The sequence below is a fragment of the Balaenoptera ricei genome, chromosome X (assembly GCF_028023285.1).
Source record: "Balaenoptera ricei isolate mBalRic1 chromosome X, mBalRic1.hap2, whole genome shotgun sequence".
NCBI classification, from domain to species: domain Eukaryota; kingdom Metazoa; phylum Chordata; class Mammalia; order Artiodactyla; family Balaenopteridae; genus Balaenoptera; species Balaenoptera ricei.
Genome location: NC_082660.1, coordinates 48342890 through 48361959, shown reverse-complemented (window position 1 = coordinate 48361959; position 19070 = coordinate 48342890). Strand labels below are relative to the sequence as shown.

Sequence of the window (19070 nt, the reverse complement as noted above, 5' to 3'; positions counted from 1 at the left end):
TTTTTTTTCTGTTTGTTTGTTTTTAAATTTTATTGAAGTATAGTTGATTTACAATGTTGTGTTAATTTCTTTTGTACAGCAAAGTGACTCAGCCATATATATATATATATATATATATGTGTGTGTGTGTGTGTGTGTGTGTGTGTGTGTGTGTGTGTGTGTGTATTCTTTTCATATTCTTTCCATTATGGTTTGTCACAGGATATTGAGTATAGTTCCCTATGTCCATTTAATTTTTAATCTCCTTGACTCTAAGCCTTCAGTAGCACAAGGGTCATAGAGAATGACAGGCTATGCATAAGCAATCATTGAGATTATCATGTTCCTCCTTATTAAGCAATTTTCTTATCCTTTTCCCAGTTTGTTGCATGGGTTGGCATGGTACAATGGAAAGCACACTGACCAAATAGTCAGGATACTTGGGTTCTAACCCCAGCGTATAACCTCAGCTGTTTACTTTCTGGATTCCAGTCTTCCCATCCCCAAAATAGAATGATACTTGCTGAACCTATATCACGGGCCTGTTATGAGTTTCAAAGAATGTAAAGAAAAGTACTTTGAAAGTGTTTATATGTAGGCTTCTTGCATTATCCTTTACATTTTTTATCGTTTTTCACAATTAAAAAAAAGTACCATAACAATTGTACAAGATATTTTCACATGTTTATTTAATTAAATCTGTGGAAGTGTTACTGTGCTTAAATTTCACAACTGCATTTACTAAAATTCGTTTTAGACCCACTCTGTAAGTTTTGACTTGTAAATCAGTCAGAGGAACTTTATGAATCTTTTCTATGAGAATGATTTAGTTAGCCTGTATAATAGCACTAAATAATTTAAAGATAGTGTGATGTTCAGATTAGGAAACTTTTCAGTGATGAAGACATCTGTAATTGATTTCTTTCATCTATTTGGACATCTTGTGCTCCAGAACTCATGAGGCTAACAAAACCATCTGCCTTCTTATTTCTGCTATTCTAGATAGACATTCTTTTTATCAATAATAAACAGAAATATCGGTAAACAAAAAATTAAATGAGATTCTAGTTTTCTGAAGATTGTTGAAAGTCAGTATGGTATATTAAAAGAAAGAGTTCTTGTCTAGGCTTTAGAATTCTGGCCCTGGCTCTGCTGGTATCTAATTGCAAGAACTCAGGCATGGGGCTTCCATGGTGGCACAGTAGTTAAGAATCCGCCTGCCAATCTACAGATTCAGTGCAATCCCTATCAAACTACCAATGGCATTTTTCACAGAACTAGAACAAAAAATATCACAATTTGTATGGAAACGAAAAAGACCCCAAATAGCCAAGGCAATCTTGAGAAAGAAAAACGGAGCTGGAGGGATCAGGCTCCCTGACTTCAGACTATAATACAAAGCTACAGTAAACAAGACAGTACGGTACTGGCACAAAAACAGAAATATAGAACAATGGAACATGATAGAAAGCCCAGAGATAAACCCACGCACATATGGTCACCTTATCTTTGATAAAGGAGGCAAGAATATACAATGGAGAAAAGACAGCCTCTTCAATAAGTGGTGCTGGGAAAACTGGACAGCTACATGTAAAAGAATGAAATTAGAATACTCCCTGACACCATGCACAAAAATAAACTCAAAATGGATTAAAGACCTAAATGTAAGGCCAGACACTATCAAACTCTTAGAGGAAAACATAGGCAGAACACTCTATGACATAAATCACAGCAAGATCCTTTTTTACCCACTTCCTAGAGGAATGGAAATAAAAACAAAAGTAAATAAATGGGACCTAATGAAACTTAAAAGCTTTTGCACAGCAAAGGAACCATAAACAAGACAAAAAGACAACCCTTAGAATGGGAGAAAATATTTGCAAATGAAGCCACTGACAAAGGATTAATCTCCCAAATATGTAAGCAGCTCATGTAGCTCAATATTAAAAAAACAAACAACCCAATCCAAAAATGGGCAGAAGACCTAAATAGACATTTCTCCAAAGAAGATATACAGATTGCCAACAAACACATGAAAGAATGCTCAACATCATTAATCATTAGAGAAATGCAAATCAAAACTGCAATGAGGTATCACCTCACACCTGTCAGAATGGCCATCATCAAAAAATCTACAAACAGTAAATGCTGGAGAGGGTGTGGAGAAAAGGGAACCCTCTTGCACTGTTGGTGGGAATATAAATTGATACAGCCACTATGGAGAACAGTATGGAGGTTCCTTAAAAAACTAAAAATAGAACCACCATATGACCCAGCGATCCCACTACTGGGCATATACCCTGAGAAAACTGTAATTCAAAAAGAGTCATGTTGGGCTTCCCTGGTGGCGCAGTGGTTGGGAATCTGCCTGCCAATGCAGGGGGCACGGGTTCGAGCCCTGGTCTGGGAGGGTCCCACATGCCACGGAGCAACTAGGCCCGTGGGCCACAATTTGCTGAGCCTGCGCGTCTGGAGCCTGTGCTCCGCAACAAGAGAGGCCGTGATAATGAGAGGCCTGCGCACCGCGATGAAGAGTGGCCTCCACTTGCCGCAACTAGAGAAAGACCTCACACAGAAACGAAGACCCAACACAGCCATAAATAAATAAATAAATAAACCCAAAAGTTTAAAAAAAAAAAAAAAAGTCATGTTACCCCAATGTTCATTGCAGCACTATTTACAATAGCCGGGACATGGAAGCAACCTACGTGTCCATCGACAGATGAATGGATAAAGAAGATGTGGCACATATGCACAATGGAATATTACTCAGCCATAAAAGGAAACGAAATTGAGTTATTTGTAGTGAGGTGGATGGACCTAGAGTCTGTCATACAGAGTGAAGTAAGTCAGAAAGAGAAAAGCAAATACAGTATGCTAACACATATATATGGAATCTAAAAAAATTTTAAAAATGGTTCTGAAGAACCTAGGGGCAGGGCAGGAATAAAGACGCAGACGTTGAGAATGGACTTGAGGACACGGGGAGGGGGAAGGGTAAGCTGGGACGAAGTGAGAGAGTGGCATGGACATATATACACTACCAAATGTAAAATAGCTAGTGGGAAGCAGCCACATAGCACAGGGAGATCAGCTCAGTGCTTTGTGACCACCTAGAGGGGTGGGATAGGGAGGGTGGGAAGGAGACGCAAGAGGGAGGGGATATGGGGATATATGCATAAGTATAGCTGACTCACTTTGTTATACAGCAGAAACTAACACACCATTGTAAAGCAATTATACTCCAATAAAGATGTTAAAAAAAAAAAATCCGCCTGCCAATGCAGGGGACACGGGTTCGATCCCTGGTCTGGGAAGATCCCACATGCCGTGGAGCAACTAAGCCCGTGCACCACAACTACTGAGCCTGCACTCTAGAGCCCATGGGCCACAACTACTGAGCCCGCATGCCACAACTACTGAAGCCCGCACACCTGGAGCCCGTGCTCCGCAACAAGAGAAGCCACCGCAATGAGAAGCCTGCGCACCACAACGAAGGGTAGCCTCCGCTCGCCGCAACTAGAGAAAGCCCTCGCACAGCAACGAAGACCCAACACAGCCAAAAATAAAAACAAATAAATAAATTTATTTAAATAAAAAAGGAACTCAGGCATGTCAATTTACTTTTTCTGGGCCTCATTTCCCCATTATAAAACAAGTGGTTTTAGATTGGACTTCTAAGGTTCTTTCCATTTTTAACATTCTGTCACTGTTTTTTAACTCTTCTAAGTATCTGTCTGAGGAACCTGATGATAAGATTAGAGTTGATACTAATATTTTTGAGATACTATTTATTATATTTGACTTATACCTAAGGTGACCATATAATTTGCCATCCAAACAAGAAGAAACTTTTGAGAATGAAAGGGATACTGTTAGTAATTACACAAGGACCATAGCTTTAAGCCAGAACTAGAATGTCTGGTTACCCTATCTATACCCAATATGTAGTTCTGCATTACTGGCCGAAAAAGAGTATTTGTTTATCAGCTTTAATTCCTTTTCCTGGTTTCTCTGTTTTTTTTTCCTTCTTATAGATCCACTGTGTGTGGAAAGTAGTGCAGCAGCATGCCAGCAATCTCCAGCTAGTAAAAAAGGGATGTTCACAGATGACTTACACAAACTGGTGGATGACTGGACAAAGGAAACAGTAGGAAATTCTCTTATTAAGCCAAGTTTAAACCAACTTAAACAGAGTCAACAGAAACTAGAAACAGACAACTGGAACAAAGTATATGAAGTAAGTTGTTTATACCTGACCCTCTTTATTTATGAGAACTAAAACCATAAAAATTGATTCACTTAGGCCTATAGTTATAGTCACTATGATAGAGTGGTGTGATTTGACAACAGAGAGACTTTTATCCTTATCTAGATTCATTATGTCTTTGAGCAAATTATGTTTTAGGCCAGGGGCCAGCAAACTATTTCTGGGAAGGGGCCAGTTAGTAAATATTTTCAAGCCATGTGGTTGTAACTAATCAACACAGCCATAGACAATACATAAACAAGTGGGCATGGCTTTGTTCCATTAAAACTTGATTTGCAAAAAGAGGTGGCAGGCTGTAGATTGCTGACCCTTGTTTTAGGCTATTATACCTGAAGAAAAAAAAAAACATCAAGTATCAAAAAAGAAAGCATCTGGGGTGAGGGTTAATTCAATCTTGTGGTGCAAGAAGAATTTGGGTTTTGAGGAAAAGTTATCTTATGTTAATTGTACATCAGTATTCTTAGAGCCAATAAGTTATCTTACGTATTCAGTATGAAGAAGAATTTTAAAGATACTTAAACTAGAATATTATAAAAGATGTCTTAAGTTTATGGGCGAGATGTCTACTTAATTGCATATGGCCTTAGTCAGGTATACAAGCAATTGAAATGTAGAAAGTAGTTGTGGTGCACGGGCTTAGTTGCTCCACAATGCATTCTGGAGTGGGAAGAAGACAGGTTCACAGAATAGTATATATAGTATTTATGTAAAATTATATAAGATACATGTATATATGCATAGAAATAGGAAAAGCCATTAAAATATGCTGGATGGTGGAATTGGGGCCTTATTTTACTTTGTACTTTTCTGTTTTTGAATTTTTAAAGTATCATTTTTTCAAAGTGAGTAAATCTATTAAAATGTGAATCAGGGCTTAGAATCTGAACCCATATAATTGAAAGAGATATATCTGAGTGTGTGTGTGTGTTATGTTTGTGTACATATATGTGTGTGTATATATAGTCATTGCATGTAGTTTGCTAAAGAGTCTGAAAATTCATTTAGTGTTAACATTGAATAAAATTTTTCAAAAGCCTAGATTTTCCAAACTAGTAAGCAGTGTATCTGCTTAAGGGCTCTGTGTATTTATATTATTCCTGGCACCGATTTATACACAGATAGTATCACCATTGTAAAAATTGGCAGCCTTTAGAGGCAAATTTTAAGGCATAAATGTGTTTGTGCTGCCAGTGAGAGATCCTCTGAGCACTATGTGAATGGAGGCCTTTGTTGATGAGTTGGAGGGTGGTTTATTGTGGTATAATGAGGGATGTTTGGAAGAAGAGTGAGTAGAAAATGGAGTACGAATAAAAGTGGTGAAGGTCTTTATATGGACTGGGGTTCCAGTGTCAGCTCAGTCATTTACTAGTTGTGTGACTTTAGACAAGTCACTTTTGTGTCAGTTTTCATGTCTTTAAAACAGGGATAATACCTTCCTGCTTTGCAGGATTGCTGTGAGGATTAAATGAGGTAACATCTATAAAGTGCCTAGCACATAGTAGTATCCTATACATGGTAACTATTTTTGTATTTTTAGGTTCAGTTGATTATATCTTTGTGTGGAGAGCCCATCTCACTATCTAATGTTCTCGCATGTTACTGTTCTGTGCCTTAGAAAATTTTGTCACAATTATGTGCCAAGCCCTCTGCTAGGCACTGGGTTTGATCAGCAAAAACAAGTATGTTCCCTGTTCTCATGGGACTTATATGCTGGTGGGACAGTTAGATATGAACAGACTTGTATAAATAAACATAAAATTGCAGCTGTAATAAGGACTACAAAGGAGAGAGATAGGATACCATACAGTAAGGGAAATTTGACCTAGTAAAGGGAAGTCAAGAAAAGCTTCCCTGAGAAAGTGATGATTGAGCAGAGATCTGCAGGATGAGTAAGTGTTAACTAGGTGAAAAGGGGAGGGAATATGATTCTAAGCAGAAAGAACAGCATTATGCAAAACCCCTGTATGGGGAAACAGAGAATGAAAGGACTGAAAGTAGGCCCATTTGGCTGAAGTGAAGAGAGCAGAGAGGAGTTGGTGCACAGTGAATCTAAGGAGAGTCTTAAAAGTGGTGATGACAAGGAACTTTGTCTTTATTTTAAGACGGATGGATAGCCATTGAAGCCCTAGGGTTGACATGATCAGATTTGCTTCTTGAAAAGATCACTCTGGCTTGAAGCAAGAAGAAAGATTATTGAAGATAAGGGTAGATATTTGTAGACCAATTAAGAGTTAGTCACAGTAGGCCCGATAAAGAGAAGTTGAACAACTTTTTAAATAACTATACTTCAATTTAAAAAAAGAGAGAGAGAGAAGCTGAAGAGAAGTGAACAGATTACAAAAAACGTTTAAGAGATAAAATGGACCAGATTTAGTGATGGAACTGATGTTTGGCAGAGGGGAGGTGTCAAGGCAGGGTTTCTGGCTGGTATAACTGGCTATCATTCCAGCATACCAATCATCAAGAAGGGGAACATGAGCAGGCAGTGTGTTTTGGTAGAAGAAAGATCATACGTTTGGTTTTGGTCATTTGAATCTGAGACGCCTTTTAAATATCCAAGAGAAGATTAAGTATAACATGTCATCTCCAATTTTTATTTTTTTTAAATAAAAATCACATTGTTACTGTTTGTAAATAATAATGTTTGTTATAGAACTTAATCAATGCAGAAAAGTACAAAATTTTAAAATACCACCTTCCAATCCTACCACCCAGAAATAATTGTCACTAACTTTAGATAAACATCACTTCAGATATCTTTCTATGTCTGTATCTGAATACATAGAAATAGCTTTACAAAAATGTGATCATACTATATGTGCTATTTTAAAATCGGAAGTATTTAGTTTTACTTTAACAGAATAAAAATACTGATATGAAAAAGGGATTGCTGGACTTTAAATGTTTTTCTTTTCACCTCAAGAGATCTTGTCATTCATTCTTGAGTCAAGCTAAAAACCTTTATCTTAACTGTAGTTTGAAACTTTAGTTGAAAGCATTTTAGCTTGACCATCAATTTAGAAGAACTAAGAATTTGGGACTGATACCAAGCTCTCCTTTAAGTAAGAATTATTTACTTCCATTTAGACTTATTATTCCCATGTTCATAAGATTTCAGTAATCTCTATACATACACATAATCACAATACGATATAATAAGAAGAGTCAGGCAGGAATATGTTTTCTCAGTACTGCCCAAAACATAATTGTCTTGAGTTTAAATTTCCAAAAATAGAACAGAAATGTCAGACTTTAAATAGTGAGTAGGGGGAGGTAGGGAGGTGACATTTATTGAGCACCTACTATATGCCAGGCTTTCCCCTATGCCACTCTAAATCATGCTCCTCTTTCTCCAAAGAATTATGTAGTAAAATGGACTACTGTTGTCTGTGGCCCTGAATGAGAGACTGCCTGGGACTGGCAGAAGGAAGTAAAAATAGAAGAGTAGTGCATGCATGAGGAAAGGAGACACTAAACTGTGAACAGAAACTTAGCAGGGCTCTTGGAGTTAGCTGGAGCTGTGTTCAAATCCTCACCTTACTATTAACTTGCTAAGTGGTGATGGGTGTTATCAATTTTGAGCTTCTGTTTCCTCATCTAAAAATGCCTGCCTTGCAGGGCAGTTACGAAGATGAAATGAAATAAGGTATATAACTATGCTTAGCACACAGAAAGTTACTCCAAAAATGGTAGACACTCAGAATAATAATGGGAGAGTAGTAAGCCAAAAAGAATACAGATGGGTAAAAGTATCTACCAAATAAACTGATCTTTTGTTTTTATTTTTTGTTAGAATACTCCATCTACTATGGGCTACACATCAACATGGATTTCTTCTCTGTCCCAAATCCGTGGAGCTGTCCCAACCTCCTTGCCACAAGGACTCTCACGCCCTTCATTTCCTGGCCCATTATCATCATATGGAATACCCCATGTTTGTCAATATAATGCTGTGGGGGGGCCAGGGTATCCAGTACAGTGGGTAGGAATTTCAGGAACACCACAACAGTCTGTAGTAATTCCTACCCAATCTGGGGGACCGTTCCAGCCGGGGATGAATTTGCAGGCATTTCCAGCTTCATCAGTGCAGAATCCATCCACGATCCCTCCTGGTCCCAAGTGAATCAGAGTAGAAGATGAAGAAAAAGGAGGTATTTTTCAGAATTAATTTTCAGGACACCTAAGATATTAAACTTTCTTCTTCTTTGGTTCTGCCATATTTTCCTTCGTTTTGAGTTTACTTTCCACTATATTTTTTTTTGTTCCAATGTAGTATTTGATATAGCTCATCATCCTGTAGAACTGTGCAGTTTGTACATAGAACACTGCACACAGAAATGTTTTTTCACTTCAAATCCTATCCTCTTTGATACTTGATTTTTTAAAAATACTGTTCAGAATGCTTTAATAAGCTCAGCTTGAGCATTTCCATTTCCAGGACACTTTCCATTATTGCTGCTCTCTGCAGCTGGATGATACTTTTCTTTAAAAGGTATAAAAACTATTTATATTCCCCTAACATGGGCAAAGTGAGACCCTCCAACAGCTGGAGTCTTATGGGATTCTTCACATGTTTATCTTAGGTTTACCTTTCGCAGAAGGCAGGGTAACTTGCTGCAGGAAATGTTTTGGTGTATAAAATTAGAATAACTTTGTCAACCAATATAGAACATGAGCCCTTTTTAATGTGATTTTCTTCCCGTCGTCACAGCAGTAGGAGTGAAGCCTTGTTTTAGGTGAGGCGGAGAGAAAGGAAAAAACAGAACTGTAACAGTTCCTTGATTCTGCAGATTCTGTAGCTGCTTTAGGATTTCCATAGTAATTCAAAGCAGCTATCTCTTTGTTTCTCATGTGCACACTACATTGTTTTTGAGCATCTGAGAGGCATTGGTTTGGCTTGCATTCTTTTGCAAGGGATGTATTGCAGCTGATACGAATCTCATTTGGGGGGAATCTTTGTGTTCCTAACAAAGAGTATTCAAGTTACACCTCTATTAGTCCATTCTTCTGAAGTGAAATTTACTTGACATAGTAGGTTTTGTAGGTTTTGAGACTTACACATGAAACACTGGCTTTACAGGGTTCTAAGAGATGTGGGGTATACATTGTCCTGCAGTAGATAGTAGACCCTCAAACGATACTATTTAAGTTGCCCTTAGCTTTTTTTTTTTTGATTACCTTTTTTTCAGTTGTTATAGTTTTCTTGTTAGTATCTAGTATCTTAGATGATTTTAGATCTCAGATGATTTTGGCAGCCTCTTTAGAATCTGAGAGAGATCACTGTCAAGTTGCACTTTACTGGGTTTTATCCAGTTTTAGGAGGAGGGGAGGCAATGTCAAAATATACACTTTTGGTTTTCAAGAAGGTTAACTGTAATAATCTTAAAAGGCTGGTCACAGAGTTACCTAATGCTCAGTCTGTGAAACCCAAATAGAATTCTAAAATGGTATTTATCGACTACCACATATAAAGATGTTTAAAATACTTAGTTTTCACTCTGAAGATTTCAAGGTCATTTCTAGTACACATTTACCTATAACGAGTTCTGTCTACTGGTCAACATTCCAGATGATCACCCAACATTTCTGTTGACAGATTTTCCTCTAAAAATTTTACCCCATGATCTTGCCAGGTAATGAGGAAAACTTAATGGGTGTACTTTTTTTTGCACAGTCTACTTTGTGACATTCAGTACCCTTTTTCAAAAAAAAAAAATGTGTCTTATGTTACTTACCTGAGGATCACACTCAGCATCATGAAGATTCTGTTGCTATCATTTGGGGGCATCCAGGGCAGCATTTTGAGAATTGCTGTTGATAAGAGCCACAGGTTTCTTTTCATAAAACATACTCTGGTTTGGATGAGTCTTTCTAAAACTTATGTACAGATTCTTCAAATTTCTTCTACAGTATTGGTTTGCAAGTTGAAGTGGTTTTAGGACATTAGTGTAATGCAAATTCTTGCATTGCAGTTTTCCATGTGTACAAAAACAATGTGCCTAAAATCCGTAATTCTTTAAAACTGCTTGTGTTTCATTATTAGAGTCGGCTTTGTGTGATTACATTGAGACTTACAACCTATAAAGTGAAAATACTGCAGGTTTTATGATCCCTTCTTCTCGAGTTGCAATCCTTTTAAACAGTATACCCCAGGATGAAAAAAGCTCCATGGATGACATGCACAATTACATTTATTAATGGCTGCTCTACATCATATGTCCCACATTTTGCCACCACCTCTGTTTTATGTATAATTCATCATTCTTTTGCCTGCAGAATTTTGCAGTGCCTTGTAATATTTAGAATCTTTTCAGATTTTTTGCTGGAAAGAAAAGTAGTCTTCTAAAGTTTGAAGATGGTGAGTAGTGTACTGCTGTCCCCATGCTGACTGCAGTAGTTGGGTTAACATATGTTATGTATACATGATGTATATGTAACGTGTATAAGTTTAAAAATACAGAAAAAAGTGAGTTTGTGCAGAAATGAAGAAAACAGTGTTATTCACATCACTGTGGGTTTTTAAGTTATTTTTTTTCCCATTACTTAAATGTTTGATTCCGATTACAGTCACTTTGACTGTAAATATTAGCTAGTTTTCTATCTAGGGGTTTTGCATTATTTCATAATTTTGCTAAATCATATGATAGTGCTGTTTTCATCCTTGCTGAGGTTACTTCCCCCCCCCCCCCCCAGAAATAATTAACTCTTGAGGTAAAGCTCAGAAATTCCCTTCTTACTTAACAAAGAGCCTACTATGTAACAAGGGTCTTCTCCCCATTTCCAACACACACACACAAACCTGTCCTTTCCATTTTCCTTCTTGTAGAAGAAAAAAAGGTTATACTAAACCATCCCACTTGTAAAGTTTATTTGGGGGTAGTCTGTGTGTCCAACCACCATGTTTACTTCTCAAAGTGCAAGTCTGATGAATAGTACTGTATCTCCATATGTGGCAATGTGAGCATTTCATCATGAATTACCTGCTGCTATGTTTGTGAAGTTGGGTGTAACATCGTAAGAATATGAAACCAGTATTGGTGTAAATCTAATGAAAATAACCCTATGTATATTTGTAGCAGTCTTGAATCTCTAAGGCAATTTGCTGTAGTATAACAAATATCCATTTCGTTTTTCATCTTTTTCTTGCCAGTTTTATATCAAGCATGAATTCTAATGGTTTGACAGCAAAATTATCTGTGAAAGTATAAAAGGCACTTTTCTGCTGTGATTTTTGGATTGAGTGTGGAGTGTTATGTACAGTATGATGGGATGTATCATTTTAGAACCGCAGATTTAATTCTAGTCCAATTACATTTGTTTATCTACCTCTTTTTCAGTGCTGTTTTGGGGTACACATGTAAACATTGCCTGTGAAACTTGCTTTTTTGCCTTGACTCTCAGTATTCTTTCAGGTTATAAATCTGGCCTGCTAACTATGAGTTTGAAATGAGAGGGACCATCACTCTGGCACCAATCTATGTTTAAGTGACGAGAGCCACATGCTTCTGTGAAATAAGCTTTGGGGATTTAGGGATGGAGAACAGAGAAATAAATCCAGCTGGTGGCAATATAGGACTTAGTTGTAGAAGTTAGTTGTAAAATAAACAAATGGTAAGAAAGTACCTAAATTAGACAGTCTGGTGCCTGTAACTTCGCATCTTTTATTAGAGATGCGTTTCTTGTCTGTGTGCCTAAAGGGCTATGGGTTGAAACTGCTTTAACTATCACAATGAAATATTTGACAAGTCTTACAGCAGTGGCCTGTCATTCAGCATATTAGCATACTGCTAGGTATTTGCAGTGATATTACCTTAAAATGGCCATATGCTTTTAGTTGAATTGTAGTTAGTCATAACTGTTTATCCAATCTCTAAAGTTTATTGGAGGCACTGACTTTCTTCCTTGCTGTCTTCTCTGAGTGATGAAAATGATGCATTCTCTGTTTTTTCCAGAAAACTGAGCAAATGTTTGTAAACCACGTTATTTGTTTCACGTGTTTACTGTGTGTAACACTACAGCACGTTTAATGTTAGTAAATACTGTATTTCAGGCTTCATGTACAAGTACATTCCTGAGGTATACTTGCCATCAGTTTGGGATTCAGTTATTTAATCTTCTGTTTGGTTTAGAAGAATCTTGAGATATTTGAGGTGGTGTGCAGGCCATTTTCTAGAATAGATTGTTCATTTTTCATCCTGTAGTTTACTGGGGACTTGTTTTTTTCCCCCTTTATTTAGAAGATGAACCAGTAAGGGAGCGGGGCATAGGAAAGGTCATTGATTTGGTAAATGTAATTTCTGGGATTGAAATAAAAAACCCACAAACAATCCAGACTGTAAAATGGTGACACTCAAACTTGGTAAAATCCTTTGAAGTGAAATTAGTATGAAATTTTTATGGAGCCAGATGCTTTCAGGTCACCCTGGAAATAGTCTTTGTATGTGAAGGATGAACACAAACATTGGTCAGGGACCTTGACAGCCACCATTGGCAGGGGCTTGGGATAGTAACTAGGTTACACTGAAGTTATTTTCAACTGAGATAGCTGGAAGATTATATAAACCAACAGTTCCCATTCTGGAAGGTCTTCTTTTAATTAAAAAAACCTCAAACAAAAAGGCTAAAAGTCAAGCAAGAAGGGGAGAAACTGGGCTCTTGAGAAAAAAAAAAGTGCCAGTGAAAAATAAAATTCCTAACTGTGTGCTTTTCATCCTTCCAGGTTTTTTTTTTTTTAAGTTGCTTTTCTTCTCCATTATAATTTAAGATTTCAGATTGAGGTTTGTGGTCCAGAACATACCCTCAGCAGAAATAGTGACTGATTGGAAAGTACAGTTGTTCAAGGTCTGTCATGCTCAATCACTTAAAGCTGTAATTTGTTTGATATGAATATTAAGCATGTAGACCTAGTGCAGCATGGGAGCCACTCAGGAAGTTTATGCAATTAATAAACTTTCATGCATAATTAATTTACTATGAAGTATGCAGAATTTCAGCCACTTCTCTACACTTAACATTTAGTTGTATATGTGAACTCTCCTTTCTTAATTGGGGAATGTAGCATTATATGGAATGTTGTTAAACCTAATTTTAATCCTTCTTGACATTAACTTTTATTATTTTTTTTGGTAAACCAAGTGATCTGCCTTTAAGCAGTTGTCTGATTTTGGTTCTTTGAAACTGTGATTTTTATATCATTTGTACCCAACCATTTGTTTTTTGTTTCCTGGAAATTTTGATTTGAAACAGAAAATAAAGGCTGTGTTAAAATGAGTATGTTATCTTATTAAAATGCTGTCATAGTCACTGTAATCATCTGGCTTAAACTGGTTCTTCATTTACCAAATCTAATTTAGCAGATTTAAAAACTTTAGTCCTATAGATATGTTGGCTGAACAAACTAAGCTGTGTGTTACCTCTTGATTTACAGTTCCAACAAATTTTGAGTTGGACCCCTTCTCCTCATTTGTCAATGAGCCATAATTGGAAGAGTCACTATGATTTACTGAGTACCTACTGTGTTAGTTAGGCTTGTGATAAAATTCATAAAACAATCCTATAAGCTAGATCTGTTACTGTCTCTACAGAGAAAATTTGAGAATCAGAGAGATTAAAGAATTTACCAAGGTACCATAGCTAGTAAATGATGAAGCCTGGATCCAAACCCAGGTCTGACTCCAAAATTCATGGGAAAAACCTCAGGCCATACTGACTCTCAGATGTACTGTAATAATAATAATCAAAATACATTTAGACTACGTTTTCAATTATTATGATTAGTATATACGCTTTTCATATATCTTTCATGAGGTTATGTCCAGTGCTTGTTTTATAATTTCAGGAGTAGAAGTATATGTTTATGGTACAAGCAAGAATTCAAAATGTGCCCTTTGCATAAACTTATTAAGGAGTATTTCCTTTCATATTGACAGTGTTTATGGTCCACCTTCAGAAAAAAGTGCATTTGGAAATCTCCATTGCACATCTTTCATTTACCACACTACAGTGACTTGGGAAACTGTCAAATGAGGTCAGATCCCTTGTTCATTTGATAATTTAGGTAGAAGAATCATGCATATGTTTATGCAAACAGCCCTGGAGGAAGAATAAGAGGCCTATCAGAAATATTCAAGATTAGATGAGGATTTGTAAAGTGTTTTTAAAAATCTATTACCTTGATTTAATGACAATGACTCCAAGGTATTCTCTCCTAGTGATCCCTAAAGGGAGGATACAAGGTACACAGTTGAACAAACACAGGTTTTTTGACTCACAGACCTCTCAAACCTCTATTTTCTCATTTGTAAAATGAGGTGGTTGTGAGTATTAAATGAGATATGTCCCAAATTTGCTAATTGTGCTTATTGTTAGACATCTCTAGTGACTTTCACAATAAACTTGCACTTGGGAAACCAGACTGGTTTGGAAATGGGCCCTGGTTCTTATTATAGTTGATACAGATACCACTTGGAGTCCAGCAGACCTGGATTTGTATTCTAGCTTTGTGAACTTGGAAAATTACTTAACTTTTTAGCTTCAATTTCCTTATCTGTAAAAAGGATAACTGCTTCACTGGTGGTATTTTGAGACTAAATGAAAAAACATAAAGGGCTTAGCACTGTGCCTGGCACATAGTAGGTCTGCTCAAATAATAGTAACAACTACTGAAGGGACCTTACATATCACTAAAGAGAAGAGGAAACAGTCATAGAGATGTGACAAAATTGAACCCAACCTGCGAGTCAACGTGAGGTCTGTTGGTGAAAGATTGGGTATTGGCCCCAGTGGTGCCAGATGATGTAAAGTGAGGTTCAGAGATGAAAGTGTTTAAGTTGAGGGATAAAACACCATAAAACCCATTTAAAATGTGCCATCATTAATGAGCACTAGATTAAAAGAATTAGATGACAGAATTAAGTCTGTGACTAAAGAATTTAGAAGGAGCTGAAGTAGTAGGAGTTGGGGAAAAGATGGTGGGTCTTAAGACAGGAGCTCAAGACAGAAATGAAGTACAGCATAGATGATGGTCTGAATAGGAGCAGGACCTTGGGATAAACAGATGAAGAATTGGAAAAGACTAGTTCACATGCATGTTACAAATTTGTAAGATTTCTCCATTCCAGTTCAGAGGTTCTCATCCCTGACTGCATATTAAAATCACCTGGGGAGGTATTTTTAAAAATTAGTGTCCCAGTTGCACAACAGTGTGAATATACTTAACACTACTGAACTGTATACTTAAAAATGGTTAAGATGGTAATTTTTCTGTTATATGTATTTTACCACAATTTAAAATAAAAATAATTAGTGTCTGGGCCCCATCCCTATAATTAGTATTGTTTTAAAAGGCTCCCCAGGTGGTATATTAATATATTAACCTAGCTAGGGTTGAGAACCACAGTCCTTGTTTCCTTTACTAATCAAATGACCTCCCTGCTATTATTGCTGGTTCAAGAAACACAAGCAATATAGCAGCCTTATTAGACCTTCTAATGAATTATTTACTATTACCATACAAGCTTACAGCCTCTCAAACAGCCCCCAAGGATTTGGGCAATAGAGAAAGCTAAGTGGGCCCCTTGCAGAAACTGAACAGCTAGTTACTACTTAGGTGGAAGATATCAGAAGATTGAATCCAATATGAATTTTCGATGCAACTTCTTTATGCTTCTCTCCACCCTTCATTTTAATAATTATTAAGATTTATTAGGTGCTTACTGTGCCAGTTACTGTGCTAAGCACTTTAATATACCATTTAATCTTCAAAAGCTTCTGAGGTAAGTATCATTACCATCTCCCTTCTAAGCTCCTTGACTGCCTTGAAAACTGTTTTCTCCTAGCCCAGCGTTATTCCTGGCACGTAGTAGGTACCAAATAAATCTGCTGAATAAATTAATGAGTCCCTATTTCATAGATACAATAAGGGCTCAAGAGGTTAAATAACTTGTTAGTTATATAGCAAATAAGGAGTTGAACTGGTATTGGAGCCCAGATCTCAGCTCCAAAGCACACACTTTAACCACTATTCTGTGACATCTACTGTCCCTTTCTACTTTCAGGGCTTTGGCCTCTGTTATCTCTTCCCTCTCTATGGCCTATGCCTAGCATAAAGTTTCTCTTGTACTATATATGTTAAGATTCTTGTTTGTAAGTAATAGAAACCCAATTTGAACAAGCTTAAACAAAAAAGAGGGATTTATTATAAAGATGGCGGTGGTGTCTCAAAACACCCAAGGATAATGCAGATGGGCCTTAGGAACATAAATCAGGTGCTTGAATGCAGCCAGGATTTTTCATCTCTCCTCCTCCAGCTCAATCCCAAATTCTCTGGGAAGGTACATAAAGAATAAGCTCCTGGTGCAACCATGAGGGTAAGGTAGAGAAAGTGGTAGAAAAGGGGGTACTGGGGAGACAAAACAGATGTTTACCTATGGTCCTCCGTTTGACTGCCCCGTAAACACATATGCCATTTTCCCTATACCTACAATTCCACAAATGTCCACACCTAACAATCTATGGACAACTGCAAGTCACATGCAACTACTGCATCCAGAGCAACGGCACGGCATGGACATGCCCCTTCCTCATCTAGTTCAGTGACAATCTAAATGTGGATCGTCTTGATCCTGCCACTTCCTGATAAACTTAACTGCCACCAATAGATCTAACATGCAATAGTAGAGAAATATTTAGATTAACCACTAAGTTCCCTTTTAGGAAAGGAGAGGGGCACACCTTTATCAGCCACCGGTCCAAGTGCGCACCATTTCCACCTGGATAGGAAGGAAGGAAATAAATTACGGGTATAGAAAAACTTATGGGAGTCAGTTTATTGATGCTTCTTTTTGCTTTAGCAGTCTGTACTTGGGCCTGCTCTAGAAGAGCAGTGATTCTCAAATGTTAAGGGTGCATTAGAATCACCTGGAGAACTAGTGCGCCCTGCAAAAACTCTCGACACAAACACTCCATTCAAACACCTGCACTAAGAGACTAGACCAAACTTGGCTCCTAGCCTCCTAAGTCGGAGTCTCTGGGATGACCCAATTTCCATCTGGAAAAGCTCGGGCTGTAAAAAGAATTTATAGCTTGCTCTAGCTGACACCTGACAATAGACCCCTGACCTCCCTTTCTTAGAGCATTTACCAAACAGGGCTTAAAATTATGAATTCTTCCCCTGTCCCTTTGAGATGTATATGTATCTCCTACAACTCCAGAGTGTGTGTCTCAAGGACCATTCCTTTGAAATGTAGTCATCAGCAAGGCTAGGGCCTCTGTCTCCCAGTAACTGTGGGAGGATATAATCCTAACTTAAATAATTGCCAGCTAGCAGACACAGCTAGCCTAACTGCATTTACACTGGCCAACCCTTTGTAATTTTTCACTTCCCTGACTCTACTTGAGCCTCTCCTCGCTCCTCCTCCCTCCTTTTCCCTTTAAAATGCTCAGTCACCTCTGCACAAATGGGAATGGAGCTCTGCTCTTTCCCCTACTGTCAGTAACTGAATAAAATCTGTCCTCACTGCTTTAACTAATGTCAGGCTTTGTTTATCTTTGACACCATTTAAACCACACATTGCTAGCCCCACCCCCAGAGTTTCTGATTCAGGAGATCTGGGGTGAGGCCCCAGAATTTACATTTCTAACAGTTCCTAGGTGCTGATATGCCGGTCCAGGGACCATACTTTGAGAATCACTGCTGGCTCATGGTCCCTGTTCACTAGATAGGATTTTCTAGTGATACAACTTCCTCAAAACCTCATATGACTGCCTGTTAATTTCATTTGAGGGGACTCACAATGCTAATAACAAGTGCCAAGAATCTTGTCAACTTATGCTCTTTGAATCTTCAGATTTGCTAAAGGGAATAATCACCCTGTTGCAGGGTTTTTATTTCTTAGCTCTCTACCTAAAGACTTGGCTCCTTCTCCCTGGCATTATGCTCAAGGTCTCCAGTTCAGAGCGTGGATAGGAAACAGTAGGTTGAGTTCAACGATGTGAAGCCTCTCTTTTCCAATCTGCTCTGGGAATGTTACACTTACCCTTTCTTCCTTGCATTCCAGCTGAATGCATATTCAGAGGAAGAGATCATCACATTTGGGGGAGTTGGAGAACAAGGAATACTGTGGTGGCTTATAAAGATAACCTCGTTCCAGTTCGTTGGAAACTGGATTCCAGTTTCCTAATTAGTGGAACATTTAAAATGAGACAATAAATCAGCAAAGCCCATGAATATCTAACCATTAGCAACTGCTAAAGTCTTGATATAGGCAGAAGGGCTGCTCTGCTTTTGAGTCTCAAGAGCAATAAGCAACTGCTTCGCTGCCAAATAACACAGAATGCCAACTTCCAATTAACGATATGGGAGATCTCCAATCTCTGCCAGTTCCATAGTTTAGGGCCTATAATTTGCCACACCCCATTTCTGGTACCAGTTCTTGAATTAATAATTTTTTGGTCATGAGTAGTTTCTAACCCAACTCTATCTTTAAAATAGTAAGGATATGAGGTTGCCTCAGAGAAACCAAGGGCAAGAATGCCTGAGGAATGATCTAGAACCTGGGTCTTAAACACGATGAAGACTCCCTATCTCCCATCTCTGCTCTGAGAGTCTGCGTTTTTTTCTCTTCCTGCAGACCAGCATCTTTTACTTTTGTCCCTCTGATGGGAAAATTGACTACTGACAGCTTCCAAGTTTTACACTTAGAGAAAAACTGATCTCTCTGGTCCAATTCCAAATTTCTAGGGAATGAGATTCTGATCGACCCACCTTGGATTCGTTATCTACCTTTGACCCAGTCAGCGATGGTTATGGTTAACATGACAG

General features: G+C 37.8%; 1 protein-coding gene across 6 annotated transcripts in view; it reads left to right on the top strand.

Moving 5' to 3' along the window:
* WNK3 (WNK lysine deficient protein kinase 3) overlaps window positions 1-8551 on the top strand; it is a 140633-nt gene extending 132082 nt beyond the window's left edge. For all 6 annotated transcript variants that reach the window (XM_059911851.1, XM_059911850.1, XM_059911848.1 and 3 more), the window contains 2 exons: window positions 4017-4219; window positions 8043-8551. In XM_059911851.1, coding sequence (XP_059767834.1) covers window positions 4017-4219; window positions 8043-8372 — 533 coding nt within the window. In that variant the 3' untranslated portion in view covers window positions 8373-8551. The remainder of the gene's footprint in view (window positions 1-4016; window positions 4220-8042) is intronic.
* Window positions 8552-19070: the final 10519 nt, after the last annotated feature.